Consider the following 21,074-nt stretch of genomic DNA (forward strand, 5'->3'; position numbering starts at 1 on the left):
AATCACAGAAGGAACTTCTTAGATCCAGATATTTTTGCAGCGAAGCCACAAATGATCTCACACAACTATTTATGAAGAAACTCTACAATAAATAATGTTATAGAGCAAAAGTTTTCTCCACCTCCTGTCTATGTAGAATGTGCTTTATAAATTATTTGATGATATACCTAAGGGAGTTAAACTTGTCTTTGCTTTCCCTCATCATCTTCCACATCAAATTATTGTCATCATCTCTAACAGGATGCTCATTTCTATTTTCAAACTAATCAGTAAAACAGAACAATATGCATGATATGCAAAAATACAAAATTATAAAAGGTAAAACATGAAAGTAAAGGTATACATAAGATAAAATTTTTACACAAAATATAAACATGTATTCTCATCTACTAAATTACTACAAAAGAGCAAGAAATCAAGTTCTCCCCTTCCAACTCCCACAGGAAGAGAATTCAGTTTTTAGCAATATGTTCAACTCATTTTAGCCACATAATTGTGCAACAAAAATTCTGGGTGCTATTGATCACATTTTTTTCTGCTCTTCTTTTGGAAGCTGCTTCTATATGTTAAGAGTAAATTCTGAAGCTAGGTGTGGTGACTTGCACCTGTAATCCCAGCACTTTGGGAGGCCAAGGTGGGAGGATTGCTTGAGGCCAGATTTTTGAGACTAGTCTGGGCAACATAGCAAGACCCCATTTCTAAAAAAATTTGCCGGGCATGGTGGTGTGTCCCTGTGGTCCCAGCTGCTTGGGAAGCTGAGGTGGGAGGATCGGTTGAGCCCAGGACATCAAGGCTGCAATGAGCAATGTTCACACCACTGCACTCCAGCATGAGCAACATAGTGAGATTCTGTTTCAAAAAATATTTTTGAAAAACAGTATATTGTGGGCCTTTGATATACATTTCTAGGAATGAGGCGTGCCTTCTTTAGAAGTACTCCTGCTGGTACAGATCCTGTACCAGATCTTGACTGCCTCCATTGCTGCCTGTTTCATGGAATATTATATGTTTGATGTTGCTATTTTCAACTTATTACAGCATTAAAACACTCCTGGGATGTATTTATTTGAGGAGTAGCGGGAAGAAGAAAGAGAAGGAAGTAGGCCAGGCATAGTGGCTCACGCCTGCAATCTCAGCATGTTGGAGGCCAAGGCAGGGGGATCACGAAGTCAAGAGATCGAGACCATCCTGGCCAACATGGTGAAAACCCATCTCTACTAAAAATACAAAAATTAGCTGGCGTGGTGGTGCACGCCTGTAATCCCAACTACTCGGGAGGCTGAGGCAGGAGAATTGCTTGAACTCGGGAGGCAGAGGTTGCAGTGAGCCAAGATCGCACCACTGCACTCCAGCCTGGAGACAGAGCAAGACTCCCTCTCAAAAAAAGAAGAAAGAGAAGAAGCAGAGAAGAGGGAAGATGAGAAGAAACCAAATATTCTATAGAAACAAAGTGAAACCTAAAATTCTACGCAAACTTTAAAAAATAACTTACCTAGTACAGCAGACTCTTGGTTCAATAGTGGGGAAATATTGGTTGGAGAATTCAGTGATAAAGAATCATGTGAATTGTAATAAGAGGAGAGGGATGTAGAGGATGTTGGCAACAAAGAAGAAGGAAAAAGAGTTCCATCTTGCTTCTCAGGTAAATCAAGAGACATCTTAGAACCGGTACCACTTGGAGGCCATGATGAAAAATAAGGATCTTCCACTAAAGGTATGTAAGAACATACATCAAGAGCACTAGAGTCATGGTGCTTCACATTAGAGGCATTACATATTTGGTGTTTAGAGTCATACGGCAGTGAATAATTCAGTTCTGCTGAAGAAACATGCATTACTTTTTGAGACTGCATCTCTACAAAAGAAGAATCATGTGGTTCAGATTCCAAATAAGAAAAGTTTTCCTTGCTGTCCACCTCCTTGGTTTCTCTCTGCTGTATCAATTCAAAAGGAGTTGATTTGGTCCGTGTTATTGGCACCTTTGAATCAAAATATCTTCCTGCTGCATTTACAGGTTTAGAATTAGAACATGCCTCAAACAAAAGAGAGCCCAAATCCAAACTTTGATGCTTCTGAAGAGGTTCCCCAACTGTTGGAAATGCCTTTGTCTGCCGTTTCATGGTTGTATCAGCATTTTTGTCAAAACCATAATTTAGCTCCAGAAAGTCAAAAGAAGTGCTTGATTTAGCAGGTTGCAAAACTAGCTCTTCCTTTGCACTTATTTCAGAAGTCCTAAAGTCAAAGGAAGAAGATTCTGTGTTTTCCATTTTTGTCCTTTGTTGGTTCATCATTTTTGCTGCTTTTATGGTACTAAAACAAAAAGAAAGCGTAATAATGACACCATACCCCAAATAGGCCTCTTCCTAGCATCACAATGATGTATAAGCATGAGATTCATCTCCCAGACACATTTAGTCAACGTTTAGATATATAAAATTGTACTCACCTTTTTGGTAAGTTAGGAGAATAAGAGTCTGCTTGGAGAGTGTGATTTTGCTCAGGAATACAATACTTTGCTTGACTCTTTAAAAGAAATAAGTCAAAGGCTGGTTTTCAGTGAAGCAATGTCAATAAGATATTTTAATATTTAGAAGGCTGAAAAGTAATTTTTCAGGAAATACAAAGATTTAAAATAATTCATGAAAGGGTTAGATTAGCTTCCAAAATATTGAACTCAGCAAGAACTCGTTCATATACTGAGATGGCCAGAATAAAGGATTAATAGTGTCATAGAAACTAGAAAGGATTTGTGTATATCATCTTTGCAAATGTGGGAGTTTTAAAAATGTTCTTTGGTGAGTAACTTTAGTCTCAAAAACACTCTGCCTTTAGAAATTTCAGCATCTCAGCCCTTTATGGGTACTCTGGACCTATTTCATCTTGTTCTACTCTTTTCCTCCTCACTATGTTCTGTGTTTCTTGCCATTACTTTAGCATGCCAAACTTACTTCCAAGTCAAGGCTTTTACACTTACTATTCCTCCTGATGAATATATTTTTGCTCCAAATTTTGCATGGCTGTCTCCTTATAAGTAATTAGATCTCTGCTTAACTGTCATCTGCATAAGGAAACCTTCCCTGACCACCCAACCTAAAATCACACTTCTGCGCCTGTCCAGCCATGCTCAATCTTCTTTTTTAAGAGACAGGGCCTCGCTATATTGCCCAGTCTGGCCTCAAACTCCTGGGCTCAAGGAGTCATCCTATCTCAGCCTTCCAGGTAGCTGGGACCATGCAGGTGTGTATCACAGTGCCTGGCTTCAATCTTTTTTTTTTAATTAAGTTAGGGTCTTGTTCTGTTGTCCAGTCTGGAGTACAGTGGCACAAACATGGCTCACTGAAGTCTTGACCTCCTGGGTTCAAGTGCTCCTCTCACCTCAGCCTCGCAATCCTTATTTTTTATAGCAATTATTATGAAATGTGTTATTGTGGTTCATAGAATCTTAAAATACCATTGATTATAAAATATATCTTCATTTCAGAGATGTTAAAATCCATTTTGAACATCTCAATTGATGCAGAAAAAGCATTTGACAAAATTCATGTTAAAATCACTTAAAATAGGAATGTAAGGAAATTTTCTCAACATGATAGAGGCCATATATGAAAACCTATAACTAACATATATTCAGTGGTGAAAGACTTAAAGCTTTTCCCCTAATATCAAAAACAAGACAAGAATGCCAACTTTTACCACTTTTATTCAACTTGGTACTAAAGTTCTAGCCAAAGTAATTTTTTAAAGTAATTTTGTTCTTAGGCAAGAAAAAAAAGCATTCAAATTGGAAAAAAAAAAAAAAAAAAAAAGGCTGCACACGGTGGCTCATGCCTGTAATCCCACCACTTTGGGAGGCCGAGGCGGGTGGATCCCTTGAAGTCAGGAGTTCGAAACCAGCCTGGCCAACATGGTGAAAGCCCGTCTCTACTAAAAATATAAAAATTAGCCGGGCATGGTGGTGCACACCTGTAATCCCAGCTATTTGGGAGGCTGAAACAGGAGACTTGCTTGAGCCCAGGAGGCAGAGGTTGAAGTGAGCCGAGATCACGCCACTGCATTCCAGTCTGGGCGACAGAGTGAGACTCTGTTTCCAAAACAGAAAGGAAAAAAAAGAAGTAAAATTATCTCTATTCTCAGATGACATGATTTTATATATGGGATTCCACAAAAAATCTGCTAGAGCTAATAAACAAATTCAACAAAGTTGCAGGATGTAAAATGAACACACAAAACGAGTTGCATTTCTATACATTAGCAATGAACAATCTGAAAAGAACATTAAGGAAACAGTTATATTTATAATGGCACCAAAAAGAATAAAATACTTAGGAATAGATTTAACCAAGGAGGCAAAAGACTTGTATACTGAAAACTACAAAGCTTTGCTGAAAGAAATTAAACAAGATATAAATAAAAAGACATTCTCTGTTCAAGGAGTGGAAAACGTATTATTGTTAAGATAACATTACTACTAAAACTGATCTATAGGTGCAATGCAATTCGTATCAAAAGCCCAATGGCATTTTTACATAATTTGTTTAAAAACCAGAATAAAATTCATGGAATTTCAAAGGACACTGAATAGTCAAAACAATCTTTAAAAAGAAGAGCAAAGTTGAATGACACACTACCTGATTTCAAAAACTGCTACAAAGCAACAGTAATCAAAACGGTGTGGTACTGACATAGTATAGACCAAAGACCAGTGAAATAGAAGAGCTTAGAAAAACACAATTACATATGGTGGGCAATTGATTTTTGACAAAAGTGCCAAGAAAATTCAGTGGAGAAAGGAGAGTGTTTTCAACAAATGATTCTGGGAAAAACTAAATATACACATGCAAAAGAATGAAGTTGAGGCTGGGTGCAGTGGCTCACGCCTGTAATCCCAGCACTTTGGGAGGCCGAGGCGGTGGATCACCTAAGGTCAGGAGCTCGAGACCAGCCTGACAAAAATGGAGGAAACCCCATCTCTACTAAAAATACAAAATTAGCCAGGCATGGTGGTGCATGCCTGTAATCCCAGCTACTCAGGAGGCTGAGGCAGGAGAATGGCATAAACCCGGGAGGCAGAGCTTGCAGTGAGCTGAGATCTGGCCATTGCACTCCAACCTGGGAGACAGAGCAAGACTCCGTCTCAAAAAAAAAAAAAAAAAAAAAAAAAAAAAAAAAAAAAAAAAGAATAATAGGAAAATTGGACTTCATTGAGATTTAAGACTTTTACACACCAAAGGACACAATCAGCAGAGCAAAAAGGCAACCCTTTGACTGAATGGAAGGCGATATTTGCAAATCACATATCTGATAAGGGATCAATATCCAGAATATATAAAAAACTCCTGAAACTCAACAACATGTAAACAACTCAATTTTTTTTTTTTTTTTTTTTTTTTTGCGGGGTGGGGGACAGAGTCTTGCTCTGTCACCTGGGCTGGAGTGCAGTGGTGCGATCTCGGCTCACTGCAACCTCTGCCTCCAGCAATTCTCCTGCCTCAGCCTCCCAAGTAGCTGGGATTACAGGTACACACCACCATACCCAGCTAATTTTTGTCTTTGTAGGAGAGACGGGGTTTCACCATGTTGGCCAGGCTGGTCTCGAACTCCTGACCCCAAGTGATCTGCCCACCTCGGCCTCCCAAAGTGCTGGGAGTATAGGCGTGAGCCACCACATACAGCCTCAATTTAAAAAATGAGCAAAATCTGGGCACCATGGCTCATGCTTGTAGTCCCAACTACTGGGGAGTTTGAGGTGGGAGGATTCCTTGAGGCCAGGAGTTTGAGACTAGCCTAGGCAACATAATGAGACCTTGTCTCTAAAAAAAAAGTTAAAAAAAAAATTAGCTTCGTGTGGTAGTGCATACCTGTAGTTTCTGCTACTCAGGAGCTGAGGTGGGAGGATCACTTAAGGCCCAGGAGTTTGAGGCTTCAGTGAGCCAGGATGGTGCCACTAGACTCCAGCCTGAATGTCAGAGCAAGACCCTGACTAAAAAAAAAGTGGGGGTGGGTAGGGGAAGGCAAAGGACTTGAAGAGATATTTTTCCGAAGAGGATATACAAATGGCCAATAAGACCACAGAAAGGTGTTTAATCATTAGGAAAATACAAATCAAAATCATAATGAGATACCACTTCACACCTAATTAGGATGGCTGCCATCAAAAAAACAAAATAGGCCAGGCGTGGTGGCTCACGCCTGTAATCCCAGCACTTTGGGAGGCTGAGGTCGGCGGATCACGAGGTCAAGAGATCGAGACCATCCTGGCCAACATGGTGAAACCCCATCTGTACCAAAATACAAAAATTAGCTGGGCATGGTGGCATGTGCCTGTAATCCCAGCTACTCAGGAGGCTGAGGCAGGATAATCGCTTGAACCCAGGAGGCGGAGGTTGCATTGAGCTGAGATTGCGCCACTGCACTCCAGCCTGGCAACAGAGCGAGACTCCGTCTCAAAAAAAGAAAGAGAAACTAGAACCCTTGTGTACTGTTGGTGGGAATGTAAAATGGCACAGCTGCTATGGAAAACAGTATGGCTGTTCTACAAGAAAACTAAACATAGAATTACCACATGTAATTCTACTTCTGGGTTATACCAAAGTAATTAAAAGCAGGAATACAAAGATATATTTGTATACCGGTGGTTATCACAGCATTACAGCAGCCAAAAGGTGGAAGGAACTCAAGTATCCATTGACGGATGAATGGATAAACAAAATGTGTGCGTGTGTGTGTGTGTGTGGTGTGTGTGTGTATAAACATATACAATGAAATATTATTCAGCCTTAATGAGTAAGAAAATTCTGACACATGTTATAACATGGAAGAAGCTTGAGGACATTAGGCTAAGTGAAATAAGCCAGACACAAAAGGACAAATACTATATGATTCCACCCATATCAGGTACCTAGAGTAGTCCAATTCATAGAGACAGAAAGTAGAATGATGGTTGCCAGGGGCCGGTGGGAGGGGAGAATAGGGCGTTATTGTTTAATGGACACAGAATGCTTAGAATAATGAAAGTTCCAGAAATAGTGATGGTCACTCAACATTGTGAATATACTTAATGCCACTATATTGTACACTTAAAAATGGCTAAAATAGCAGATTAAAATGATATATTGTACCACAATAAAAATATTAATTGGAAAGTATCTCTTCCTTTTCTATTTCCTGGTATAGACTGTATAAAATTGGTGTTAATTCTTCCTTAATCATTTAATAGAATTCTCTAGTGAAACTATGTGGGCCTGAGATTTCTTTTTTGGGAGTTTTAAAATTACAAATTCAGTTTTTCTAATCACTAAGGGGCTATTCAAATTATCTATGTCATGCCAAATAAATTGTGGTGGATTGTGTTTGAGAAAATAATCCATTCTGGGCTGGATGTGGTGATTCACGCCTGTAATCCTAGCACTTTGGGGGGCCAAGGCAGGAAAATCCCTTGAGTCCAGGAGTTCAAGACCAGCCTGGGCACCATAGCTCCTATTTCATTCCTGATATTGATAATTTTTATTTTCTCCCTTTTTATCTGTGTCAGTTTTTAAAAAGGTTTCTCAATTTCATTGATCTTGTTAAAGAACCAATTTTTTTTTATCTTTTAAAAAAACCAGGCTGGGCACCTTGGCTCACGCCTGTAATCCCAGCACTTTGGGAGGCTGAGGCAAGCAGATTACCTGAGGTCAGGAGTTCAAGACCAGCCTGGCCAACATGGCAAAACCCCGTCTCTACAAAAATACAAAACTTAGCTGGGCATGGTGGCACATACCTGTAGTACCAGCTACTTGGGAGGCTAAGGCAGGAGAATCGCTTGAACCTGGAAGGTGGAAGTTGCAGTGAGCCAAGATCATGCCACTGCACTTCAGCCTGGGTGACAGAGTTAAACTCTGTCTCAAAAAAACAAAAACAAACAAAGAAAAAACCAATTCTGATTTTTCTCTATTACTGTTTCCAATTTCATTGATTTCTGCTCTTTATTTCTTTTTCTATATTCTTGGAGTGAGAGCTTAGATTATTGAGACCTATACTGTTTTCTAATGGATGCACTTAGTGCTGTAAAGGTCCCTCTCAGTACTGCTATAGCTTCTGTCTCATAAATTGTGATATGTTGTATTTTCATTTTTGTTTAATTCACTGTTTCTTTATTTTCTTTGAGACTTTCTCTTTGACCCAATAGATTATTTAGAAAAGTGTGGTTTGATTTCCAAGTATTTGGATACTTTTCCATTACCTGTTACTGATTTTTTATTTTTTTAATTAATTAATTAATTTTTGAGACAGGGTCTCACTCTGTCACCCAGGCTGGAGTGCAGTGGCACAATCACAGTTCACTGCAGCCTTGACCTCCCAGGCTCAAGCAATCCTCCCACCTCAGCCCCCTGAGTAGCTGGGACTACAGGCACATGCTATCACACCTGGCTGAGTTTTTAATATTTGTAGAGACGGGGGTCCCCCTGTGTTACCCAGGATCATTTTCAACTCCTGGCCTCAAGGAATCCTCCCACCTTGGCCTCTCAAAGTGCTAGGATTACAGGCAAGAGCCACCATGCCCGGTCTCTGTTACTGATTTCTAATTTGATTCTATTGTGGTCAGAAAATATATTCCGTATAATTTCAATTTTTTTTTTTTTTTTTTTTTTTTGAGACAGAGTCTCACTTTGTTGGCAAGGCTGGAGTGAAGTGATCCTGTCTCGACTAGCTGCAACCTCCGCCTCCCAGGTTCAAGCGATTCTCCTTCCTCAGCCTCGTAAGTAACTGGGATTACAGGCATCCATCACCACACCTGGCTAATTTTTGTATATTTAATAGAGACAGGGTTTGGCCAGGTTGGCCAGGTTGGCCAGGCTGGTCTCAAATTCCTGACCTCATGTGATCCACCCACCTTGGCCTCCCAAAGTGCCGGGATTACAGGTGTGAGCTGCCGTTCCCAGCCTAATTTCAATTTTTAAAAAATTTTCAGATTTGTTTTATAGCTCAGGATATACTCTATCTTGATATATATTTTCCATAAGCACTTTAAAAGAATGCGTATTCTTATTAGGTAGAGTGTTCTGTAAGTGTCAACTAGATTTTGTCAGTTAGTGGTGTTGAGTTCACCTATATCCTTGCTGGTTTTCTGTCTAGTTCTATCAAAATCGTTGAAAGAAGAATATTGAAGTATCTGGCTATGACTGTGAAACATCTGTTTCTCTCTTTTAAGTTCTATGAGTTTTTCTTCACATATTTTGCAACTTCATTGTTTGGTCTATATACATTTAGGACTATTATGTCTTACTGGCAGATTGATCCTTTTATCATTATCTCTCCCTATCTCTGATAATTGTCTTTACTCTGAAGTCTACTTTATCTGATATTAACAGTCACTCCTGCTTTCCTTTGACTCATGTTTACATGATACATCTTTTATCCATTCCTTTGTTTTTAGCCCTCTTATATATTTGAAGTGAGTTTCTCATAGACAACATATAGTTGAATTGTTTTTTTAATTCTCTGTGCCAATCTGGCAATTCACTCTACCACCAGTAAATATTGGTGTATTTAGGCTTATATGTTTAATGTAATTATTAATATGGTCAAGTTTCATTCTGCTATTTTATTTTTGGTTTTATTTTTATTCTGTTTCTCATTGCTATTTTCTTTTTCCTGACGTTTTCTCTTTCTTGCATTTTTTAGAATTCCATTTTGATTTACCTATAGTGTGTTTTATTATATCGCATTGTATAGCCTTTTTTTAGTCATGGCTCTAGATATAGATTTAGATATATGGTATCACACTCTACTGGTGTTGTCATTTTACCAGGTCAAGTGTGGAAGCCTTATCTTCCTTTATGTTTCTTACCATCCTCCTGTTACAAGCATTTAAAATATTTTCTTTAATACATTTAGAACAACATCAGTCAGTGTTATATTTTAGCTTCAATTGTAAAACATAATTTATAAAACTCAAGAGGAGAAGGAAAGTTTATTATATTTACCCATGTTTGCTTATTATATTCTTTCTTCCTTCTTTCATCATTTCCTTTCTGTTTAGAAAGCTTCCTTTGCCATTTTTTTAGGGTAGGTCTACTGGTAACAGGTTATCTTAGTTTTTCTTCATCTGAGAATGTCTTGATTTCCACTTCATCCCTGAAGGATGTTTTCGCTGGATTGACAGTTATTTTCTTTCAGCACTTGGGAAATATTGTGCCAATTCCTTCTGACCTCTGTGATTCCTAATGCAAAATATGCTGTCATTCTAATTGTTTTCCTCCTACAGTTAAGGTGTCATCTTTTTCTGGCTGATTTCTAAAACTTTTTTGTTGTTTTTCGTTTTCAGAAATTTAATTATCATGTATCTTCCAGTACTTTTTCAGCCCTGCCCTTTCTCTTTTCTTTCTGGGATTTTGATGACACAATGCTAGATTTTCTTTCTTTCTTTTTTTTTTTTCTCGTCCCTTAGTTCCCTGTTTATTTTTTTCAGTCTATTTTATCACTGTTGTTCAGACTGGGCAATTTCTATTGTTCTGCTTTTCAATTCATTAATACTTTTTTCTGTACCCTCTATTCTGCTGTTGAACCCATCTATTTTGCTTCAGTTACTGTATTTTTAAGTTCTAAAATTTCCATTTGCTTCTCTTTATATCTCATTTTTTGCTGAGATTCTTTTTTTTTTTTTTTGATGAGACTTTGTATTTTTTAATTTGGTTTAAGCATGTTTTTACTTTTTTTCTTTTTTTATATTTTCATTCTTTTTATTGTTTTTGTTGTTATTGTTTTAAGCATGCTTTTAATTGCTCACTGAAGCATTTTTATCTTGGCTGCTTTAAAATCCTTGTCAGATAATTCTGACATCTGTATCATCTCAGTGTTGTCACCTATTGTCCTTTTTTAAATTCGGTTTGAGATCTTCCTGGTTTTTGGTATAATAAGTGATTTTCAACTGAAATCTGGGTATTTTCACATTATTATGAAACTCTGAATCCTAGTTAAGCCTTCTCTTTTTGCTGGGGCTTTTTTTGTTTTTTTACAGAGTCTTGCTCTGTCACTTAGGCTGGAGTGCAGTGGTGCGATCTCAGATCACTGCAACCTCCATCTCCTGGGTTCAAACAATTCTCATGCCTCAGCCTCCTGAGTAGCTGGGATTACAGGTGCACACCATCATGCCCAGCTAACTTTTGTATTTTTAGTAGAGATAGGGTTTCACCATGCTGGCCAGGCTGGTCTCGAACTCCTGGCCTCAAGTGATCTGCCCGCCTCGGCCTCCCAAAGTGCTGGGATTACAGGCATGCATCACCACACCTGGCCCTTGCTGGGGCTTTCTGATACTCTCTAGCAGGGGAAATGGTAGGGGGTGCTTCCTCATTGCTGCTGGGTGGATCCTTCCTCCACCAGGTTCCTCACTTAGCCTCTGTTGACACTCCAGGGGATGCACTGTTGGGAAGGCTCCTCACTTGTTCTCCACTGACACTGTAGTGGGAGTGGCCTCATTACCACCAGATGACTGTGAAAGTCCTGACTCTCCACTAGGCCTCTTCTGACACCACTTCAATGGGAAGGCATTGTGGGGTCATGTTAATACCAGGTAGAAGCCTACGTTCCTCACATTGTCTCCACTGACACTGTGATAGTGGTGACCTCATTACCACTAATGATGGTGAAAGTGTTTAGTTTCCACTGGGCCTCTTCTGATGCTACATATGGTCTCCACTGACACTGCAGGATAGGGAGCCTCATTACAGGCCAGTGGGGATGAAAGTTCCAGCCCTCTATTTGCCCTTCTCTAACACCACCCAAGAAGGCATATTGGACACCTTATTATAGCCTTGTAAGGGTGGAAGTATAGGCTCCCCACTCAGCCTTTGTTGGCATGGATGAGATTGGGTCAGCTTTTGCTTCAGTGTTGGCTACAGTAGAATGATTATTGTCTAATAATGTTCTGTCTTGATAGGCTGCCCATTTACTGGTTCTTTGGCTAGAGATAGCAGGCTTTTATTGGGGCATCTTTTTTCTCTGCACTGTTAGCATTTCTCAGTTGTTGGCATCTTAAGCACCAAGTTTAAATTATATGAGGCAAAGAAAACCGAGGGAGCTCACCACCATTTTGTTCCTCAAGTCCGGAGGGCCCTGACTAGTCTGCCTTTTTCTCTCCATCCCTTAGAGTTTTCTAGTGTTTGTTTTATGTATAATATCCAGGATTTCTAGTTGCACTTAGTGGAAGGAATAGGAAAAGTATCTCTACTAGATCTTTCTAGAAGCAGAAGTCCTCCATGGCTATCTTTAACCAGTTCCCCCTGTGAGGGGTTGAACTGTGTTCCTGTATCCCCATTTACTGGCTAAGGACCCACTCCAAACAACCCAGCTATCCAGAGCCATGGCACTGCTACTGGGCTACATTTGAGTACTGACATTTCCTAGAACCTAAATAAAATAAGCACAGTTACTCCAGCAACACATTAAGACAATATTCTTTGTTCAAGTAGACTTTATTCTAAGGGTGTAAGGATGGTTGATAATCATATAATTATATGACTGCATTAATAGGTCAAAGGAGGGAAAATCCATCTAATCACTCCATAATGCAAAAATAGGCAATTGATAAGAATTCAACATGTTGGCCAGGTGCAATGGCTCGTGCCTATAATCCCAGCACTTTGGGAGGCCGAGGTGGGCGGATAATCTGAGGTAAGGATTTCAAGGCCAGCCTGACCAACATGGAGAAACCCCATCTCTACTAAAAATACAAAATAAGTCAAGCGTGGTGGCACATGCCTATAGTCCCAGCTACTAGGGAGCCTGAGACAGGAGAATCACTTGAACTCTGGAGGCGGAGGTTGCAGTGAGCTGAGATCGCGCCATTGCACTCCACCCCAGGCAACAAGAGCAAAACTCCGTCTCGAAAATAATAATAATAATAATAATAATAATAATTCAACATGCTTTCTGAAGAAATTCTTCAGAAAATGAAAATCAATGAATTATTCCTTTAAACAATTTAAAAATTCATATGTCCAATCAAAATTCAAAATTATGCTTAGTGAGACACCAGAATAATTCCTATCAAAATTAGAATTGTTTATTTCACCTCTATTATTTGACATTGTTCTGGGATTACTAGCCAATGAAATGGGCATGAATATAAAATAAGTAACAATTCCTAGCAACTATATTCTTATTCCATGTCCCTTCACCATATCATTTCTCCTTGCAGTTGATATTAACTATAAGATTGCTTAATTAGTTCCCTAGCCCCAACAGTTATTCTGGCTTTCTTCCCACCCACCTGTCTTGCTAAGGTCTCAAGTATGGTTCATCATTCAAATGATGAGAATTATGATCAGGGCCACGTCTGAAACACTTTGTATTCCTAATGCTGAGAAAATAGTAGAGCCTCAGTGAGTATTTTCAGATTAATAATTTAAAATGCAATATTAAAAATTGAAATGTATATGTCATATATCACTTGAACCCAGGAGGCAGAGGTTGCAGTGAGCCAAGATCGCGCCACTGCACTCCATCCTGGGTGACAGAATGAGATTCTGTCTCCAAAAAAAAAAAAAAATGTATATGTCACATGAAGACAAGGCAGCAGTAATTTTGTCTTGTTAAGGTTTGTTCAGAATCTAACACTTTGTGGTTATACAGTATTTAACACCAATTTTTGTGATGAGATCAAAATAGCATATCCTAGAACTCTCAATATTTTTTAATTGGCATTTGGCCAAATCATAATAGTTTTTATATCTTAGGCCTCCAGCTGAAAATCCTTTGGATATTCTAAAATATTCTCAAAACTTCAATGATTCAAGAAAGCAATCAACAGAGTGAAGAGACAACCCGTGCAATGGAAGAAAATTCTGCAAACTATACATCTGATAAGTATCCAACAGCATTGGATACTAACATAGCATAAGGACTCAACCCAACAACAAGAAAACAAATAACCTGATTTTAAAATGGACAAAAGACCTGAAAAGATTTCTCAAAAGAAAACATACAGATGGCCAATAGGCATATGAAAAGATGTTCAACATCACTAATCATCAGGGAAATGCAAATTGAAACCACAGTGACCTGTCATCTGTCACTTGTTAGGATGGCTATTATCAAAAAGACAAGAGATAACAAAAGTTAGAATACGAAGAAAAGAGAACACTTGTACCCTGTTGATGGGAACATAAATTAGTACAGAAATTATGAAAAACAGGATGGGGATTCCTCAAAAAATTAAAAATAGGACTACCATATGATCCAGCAATTCAACTTCTCGGTATATATCTGAAGGAAATGAAGTCACTGTGTCAGAGAGATATCTGCACTCCCATGTTTATTGCAGCATTACTCACAATAGTCAAGACACAGAATCAACCTTGGTGTCCATCAGTAGATGAATGAATAAAGAAAATGTGGTATACATACACAATGGAGTACCATACAGCCTTTAAAAAAGAAGGAAATCCTGTTATTTGTGACAACACGGATGAACCTGAAAGACATGCTAACTGAAATAAGCCAGGCACAGAAAGACAAATACCACATTATCTCACTTATATGTGGAACCTTTTTTTTTTTTTTAAGTGAAACTCATAGAAGCAGAGTATAGAATAATGGTTACCAGGAGGCTGGGTGGAGAGTTGGGGGAGAGATGGGGTTGGGGAGATGTCAGTCAAAGTATACAAAATGTCAGTTAGACAGTAGGAATAAGTTCAAGCTGTACAATGTTGTACAACATGGTGACTATAGTTAATAACAATGTATTGTATACTTCAAAATAGCTGATAGTAAATTTTAAACATGGGAGCAGAATATATGCTTGCCCTTTTACTCCTATTGTTTCTAAATTTAGCTGAAAACTAACTGTATGCAGTAGGTTAATCAGAGATGAATTTTTTTAATAATTTTTTTTGAGACAGGGTCTCACTCTGTTGCCCAGGCAGGACTGCAGTTGTGGGATCATGGCTCACTGCAGTCTTGTCCTCTTGGGCTTATGCAATCCTCCCAGCTCAGTCTCCTGAGTAGCTGGGACCACAGGCACATGCCTGTGCCTGGCTACTATTTTTCTTTTGAGACAGAGTTTCACTCGTTTCCTAGGCTGGAGTGCAATGGTGCAATATCGGCTCACTGCAACCTCTGCCTCCTGGGTTCAAGCGAGTCTTCTGCCTCAGCCTCCTGAATAGCTGGGATTACAGGCACTTGCCACCATGTCCAGCTAATTTTTGTATTTTTAGTAGAGACTGGGTTTTGCCATAGTGACCAGGCTGGTCTTGAACGCCTGACCTCAGGTGATCTGCCCGCCTCGGCCTCCCAAAGTGCTGGGATTACAGGCATGAACCACCACGCCCGGCCATTTTGAAAAATTTTTTTGTAGAGAAAATTGTTATGTTGCCGAGGCTGGTCTCAAACTCCTAGGCTCGAACCAATCCTCCCACCTTGGCCTTCCAAAGTGCTGGGATTACAGGCATGAACCACCTCGCCCAGCCAAGAGATTATTTTTAAATTTTTATTTCTCTTTGAGACAGGGTCTCACTTTGTTGCCCAAGCTGGAGTGCGGTGGTGCCATTTCAGCTCACTGCGACCTCCACCTCCCAGGTTCAAGCAATCCTCCTGCCTCAGCTTCTGGAGTAGCTGGGACTACAGGTATGCCCCACCACTCCTGGCTAAATTTTTTTTTTTTTTTTTTTTTTGGAGATGGGGTTCACCATGTTGGCCAGGCTGGTCTTGAACTCCTGACCTTAGGTGATCTGCCTGCCTCAACCTCCCAAAATGCTGGGATTACAGGCGCGAGCCACCGGACCTAGTGAGATTAATTTTTTAAATTAAGTTACCTCAAATTAATTTGTTCTTTTCCACAGGAAATTTTTAGTGCAGCCCTATGCACATCTGACGCTCTCAATTTAGTTGTGACAATGGATAAATCCTGCAACAAATCTGACATCCCTTGACCAAAAGCAAGTACGAAAATTTTTTTGACATCATATCTAGTTTAAATTTTACCTCTGTTCCAGAATGTTTATCTCTGATAACATCCATCTGTCTCTTAAATAGTTCTAATACAGCATTGTAGACCAGTTCATATTGTTCCTGAAGAGCATCACAACCCAGAACAAATGAAAACAAAAAGAAAAAAAATGGTGAACTGCAGGACCAGATTTTAGGAATTTGAACACCAATCAAATCCTAATATAGCAGACCCAAAAGGACAATCAGCATGTTATTAAACTTACTAACAATGCCTTATGCTTGCATAGTTCACTTCAGATTTCAAAGCACTTTTATGCTGCTGAAAATAGCTATTTGATACACCTGTAACTAATGTACAAGAATCTTATGACTTGTTTCTTTTATGTTCTAACCCTACTTTCTTATCTTTCTCTCCAACATTCCTCTAATTCTGTTTCCTTTGCTCATATTAAAAAAAAAATGTATTTCATTCTAGATGGATTTTTTGTAAGCAACCTTCTTGGTGTATAGATAGGTAACTTCAATGTATACGCTTTAATTCGGTCCTCTCAATTGCTCTATAAAGTAGATAGGCTATTATACCTATTTACAAACAGTTTATCCCAGGTCATTCAGAAGGAATTTCCAGGACTTGACTCAGAAACTTAATTTCCAGACTCTTAGTTCAGTGCATTTAGATAAAGTTGCTAAAATTTTGTCCTAGTAAAGATACCAAAGAAAAGTAAACCACTAAATAAGGTTTGGAAATTTGTGGTTACAAAAGGATTTCACCATAGAGAAATGAGACCTCTACTATTACAAGGTTTACGAGTTATTACTATTCTGTTTTAGCCTGTACTTGCTCAAGCACTTAATTTTGAACCTACTTTTTATCTGAATGGGCCTATTCAGAGTTTTCCCTGACGCTTTACACATTTCTATACAAATAAGGAACAATATTTTTTCAAAGATAATTTTAGCAAGAAACAATGCAGAGTCTGTATCATCCAACACAGTCATTAGTATGCTCTTTTTTTTTTTTTTTTTTTGAGACATGGTCTCACCATGTTGCCCAGGTTGGAGTGCAGTGATGCAATTTCGGCTTACCGCAGCCTCGACCTCCCAGGCTCCAGTGATGCTCCCACCTCAGTCTCCCAAGTAAGTTGGGACTGCAGGCACCTGCCACTACACCCTGCTAATTTTTGTATTTTTTGTAGAGACAAGGTCTCACTATGTTGCGCAGGCTGGTTTTGAACTCCTGAGCTCAAGCGATCCACCTGCCTCAGCCTCCCAAAGTGCGGGGGTTATAGGCATGAGCCACCACATCTGGCTAATTTTTTTAAGAAAGAAAAATCAGGGCTGGGCAAGGTGGCTCACGCCTGTAATCCCAGCACCTTGGGAGGCTGAGGCAGGCAGATCACGAAGTCAGGAGTTCAAGACCAGCCTGGCCAGCATGGTGAAACTCCATCTCCACTACAAACACAAAAAATTAGCTAAGCATGGTGGCACGTGCCCGTAGTCCCACCTACTCAGGAGGCTGAGGCAGGAGAATTGCTTGAAACTGGCAGAGCGGAGGTTGCACTGAGCCGAGATCGTGCCATTGCACTCCAGCCTGAGTGACAGAGTGAAAGTCCATCTCAAAAAAAAAAAAGAAAAGAAAAGAAAAGAAAGAAAAATCAGACAGGAAGCTCTCATCTGGTTACAGTGCCATTTCCTGGTTAGAGTAGTGTCAGAGAAAAACAGCTACAACTGTTAAATTCAGTTAGTTGTTTGATAATGCCAAAATGTGAAGGCTTTTTCAGCTGTCTTTCAACTCTTAAAAGTAGACCTGAAATGGAATTTGTTTTTGAAATGGAGTATAGTTTTATTAAATTAGTATTGCAATTTATGTAACTAGATTCCATACTTCTGGAATCTTTATGCATTTACATGGATCAGCCTTCTTTCAAGTCTGACAGCATTAAACCACTAATGCTTTCATTTCATATAAGCTTTCTCCCTCACAGGTTGAATATAGAAAACACCTACACTCAGCACATGAAAAGTTATTTTTTTCCACCAGCTATTAGTGGAAAACCTGTGGAGGCCAGTTTTATATTATAATAGCTCTTTATTTTTTCCCTTTAATTAACAACTTCTAGACTAAAATATCTGAATTGCCATTGTCAGTGGTTTTATCTCTAAAACTATTTGCATCTTCATTTCTAAGTGTCTTAAACACTTTAAGGTCTTGCTATTTAAGTCGTTAAAAGTAGTTCTAACAGATTACACAAAAGTGCCTGTTAATAAACATCAATATACATTTGATGAATGAATGGGTCAATTCTAAATTCTATATTAAAAATGAATACCGCTTAGAAAACTAAAACTGTTGGGTAAAACTATTGGTGTAGAAATGTGAGTGAAATTAATATTGTAGACAGTGAGAGATTTGAGTTAGGAGGAGAAGGGAAGAGCATTCCTAAATGGAATGAACAAGTGTGGGCATTCTGGGGTAGGTTAAAAGATTGTGATACATAAATATAGTGTGATTATAATATATACATATATATATACACACACTTTTTTTTTTTTTTTTTTTGAGACAGAGTCTCACTCTGTTGCCCAGGCTGGAGTGCAGTGGTGTGATCTCGCCCACTGCAACCTCTACCTCGCAGGTTCAAGCAATTCTCCTGCCTCAGCCTCCTGAGTAGCTGGGATTGCAGGTGGCTGCCATCATGTCCAGCTAATTTTTGTATTTTCAGTAGAGACGAGGTTTCAGCATATTGGTCAGGCTGGTCTCGAACTCCTGACCTCAGGTGATCCACCCACATCAGCCTCCCAAAGTGCTGGGATTACAGGTGTGAGCCACCGTGCCTGGCCCAATTATGTTTTTTTTAAAAAGTATGCATGCAATAAGAATCAAGAGAAACTATAGAAAAATAGTAATAGTGGCTATCTCTAGGTAATAGGAATATATTTTTTATTTTTATTTTTCAGTGTTTCCTAAAATGAGCACATAGACTGAATTCTCCATATTCTGTTACCACATCCTGAGGTAGAGACTATAAATCCCTGATTTTCTATGCTTTCAGAGACGAATTTTATCACTACAAAATTTCAAGTTAACATGACCTAGCTATTTCAAGTTCACAAGCCAAACAGTTTGTTGAATAGTTTTACAACATCCTTTGTAAGGAAGTAAGTAATATTACATTGGTGTCTTAATATTTTCTGAACAGACAGTAAAATAAGGAACGAAAGGAATTTGACCCAGGACAAGGCATACAGGAAAAATATTGGGATATTCAGAGTTACAGAAAATGGCAATGGACTCTAGAGCATGTAATAGTAAATTGGTGTTATATCTGAGCAGTCAGCTGTTTTTGGATGCCTCACCATTAAACATAGAGATGGAGCAAGACTCAGACACACTTTCTGATCCATTCACTACAGTTCTTACCTGAGTTTGAACTAATGAAGGCCTCTGTGTCCGCATTTCCTGGATCAAACTGAAAACACTGAAGTTCTCAGGAATTATCTATCGAATTAAAGGGGAAAATATCTTATTCCTTTCAATACTTTGTTAATAAATTATTGCTACTTTTTCATAGTCTTGTACTTCCATGGCATCTGCTCTTCTAACATGGGGTAATATCAGAAAAAATGATGCATTTTTAAAACAAATGAGGTTTCTTATCACATGATTTAAAGCCTGGTATTTTCCCTAGAAAAGACTAAAGAAACTCTTCAGAATGATTTCACACGGTGTAACCAAATGTCTAAAACTATAGATATAACGAGGGACAAGATTCAGTAGATGCACAAGTATGAGAGTTGTATAAAATAAAAGAGGTTCGTAGATAGGTCTAAAGGCCATATTTTAAACTTCCTATTAGACATTAAAAAATGATTTATAGATTGGAACGCAAAGTATGATTGCAGTAAGTTGAGTCCATCTATTAAAGCAGCTTGGATAAAGGAAGGGTAACTATATAATTTAGGACAGTGGTCCTCAAACTTTATCATGCATCACAATCACCTGGACAGCTTGCTGGGCCCCCACCTCTAGAGATACGATTCAATTCAATGGGGCCCAGTAATTTGCCTTCACCTTAGGTTAGGTGCACCTAACCCCCTTGGGCTTCAACCCCTACATTATTGGAATCTCCAAAGATGGAAAAACAAACATTAAAGGATATATAAATTACAGACTTTCTGGGAGTCTGAAAAAGTAGAAATAGAAATCTTTGACCTATTTTCAATATTTCACAAGAACTAACAGAAATTATATGTCTACTAAAACAGCTGCACAAGCTAAGTGAAATACCTGGTTTCCTTGGGTTTTGTTTTTTGTTTTTGTTTTTGAGATGGAGTTTTGCTCTTGTTGCCCAGGCCAAGTGCAATGGCACAATCTCGGCTCACTGCAGCCCCACTCTCCCAGGTTCAAGCTATTCTCCTGCCTCAGCCTCCCGAGTAGCTGGGATAACAGGCATGCACCACCACACCCGGCTAATTTTGTATTTTTAGTAGAGATGGGGTTTCTCCATGTTGATCAGGCTGATCTTGAAGTCCCGACCTCAGGTGATCCACCCACCTCAGCCTCCCAAAGTGCTGAGATTACAGGCATGAGCCACCGCACTCGGCCAAGTTTTCTTGGTTTTGATTAGAATTGTCAACTCAGAATGGTTGAACAGTAGAACAGTGATATCCAGTAAAAATATAATGTGAGTCACATATGTAATTTTAAATTTCCTTTCCTTTTTTTTTTTTTTTTGAGAAGGAGTTTCACTTTTGTTGCCCAAGCTGGAGTACAATTGGTCCGATCTTGGCTCACTGCAACCTCCACCTCCCAGGTTCAAGTGATTCTCCTGTCTCAGCCTCTGGAGTAGCTGGTATTACAGGCATGTGCCACCACACCTGGCTAATTTTGTATTTTTAGTAGAGACAGCATTTCACCATATTGGTCAGGCTGGTCTCGAACTCCTGAAGGTGATCAGCCCGCCTTGGCCTCCCAAAGTGCTGGGATTACAGGCGTGAGCCACCACGCCCGGCCGAAAATTTCTTTCTTTTCTTTCTTTTCTTTTTTTTTTTTTGTGAGACGGAGTCTCGCTCTGTTGCCCAGGCTGGAGTGCAGTGGCACAATCTCGGCTCACTGCAAACTCCGCCTCCCAGGTTCACACCATTCT

At 39.1% G+C, this 21,074-nt stretch overlaps 1 protein-coding gene across 5 annotated transcripts in view; it reads right to left on the reverse strand.

The window, feature by feature from the left end:
- The window catches only part of PTPN22 (protein tyrosine phosphatase, non-receptor type 22 (lymphoid)), a 62,681-nt gene that overhangs the window by 23,250 nt on the left and 18,357 nt on the right, over positions 1 to 21,074 (reverse strand). For 4 of the 5 annotated variants that reach the window (XM_012000773.1, XM_012000774.1, XM_012000772.1 and 1 more), the window contains 4 exons: positions 19,349 to 19,426; positions 15,961 to 16,047; positions 2,447 to 2,523; positions 1,493 to 2,310 (listed from right to left, as the gene is read on the reverse strand). In XM_012000773.1, coding sequence (XP_011856163.1) covers positions 1,493 to 2,310; positions 2,447 to 2,523; positions 15,961 to 16,047; positions 19,349 to 19,426 — 1,060 coding nt within the window. The remainder of the gene's footprint in view (positions 1 to 1,492; positions 2,311 to 2,446; positions 2,524 to 15,960; positions 16,048 to 19,348; positions 19,427 to 21,074) is intronic. The other variant, XM_012000775.1, reaches the window with a different exon arrangement.

This window comes from Mandrillus leucophaeus, unplaced genomic scaffold (genome assembly GCF_000951045.1).
Source record: "Mandrillus leucophaeus isolate KB7577 unplaced genomic scaffold, Mleu.le_1.0 Scaffold64, whole genome shotgun sequence".
NCBI lineage: Eukaryota > Metazoa > Chordata > Mammalia > Primates > Cercopithecidae > Mandrillus > Mandrillus leucophaeus.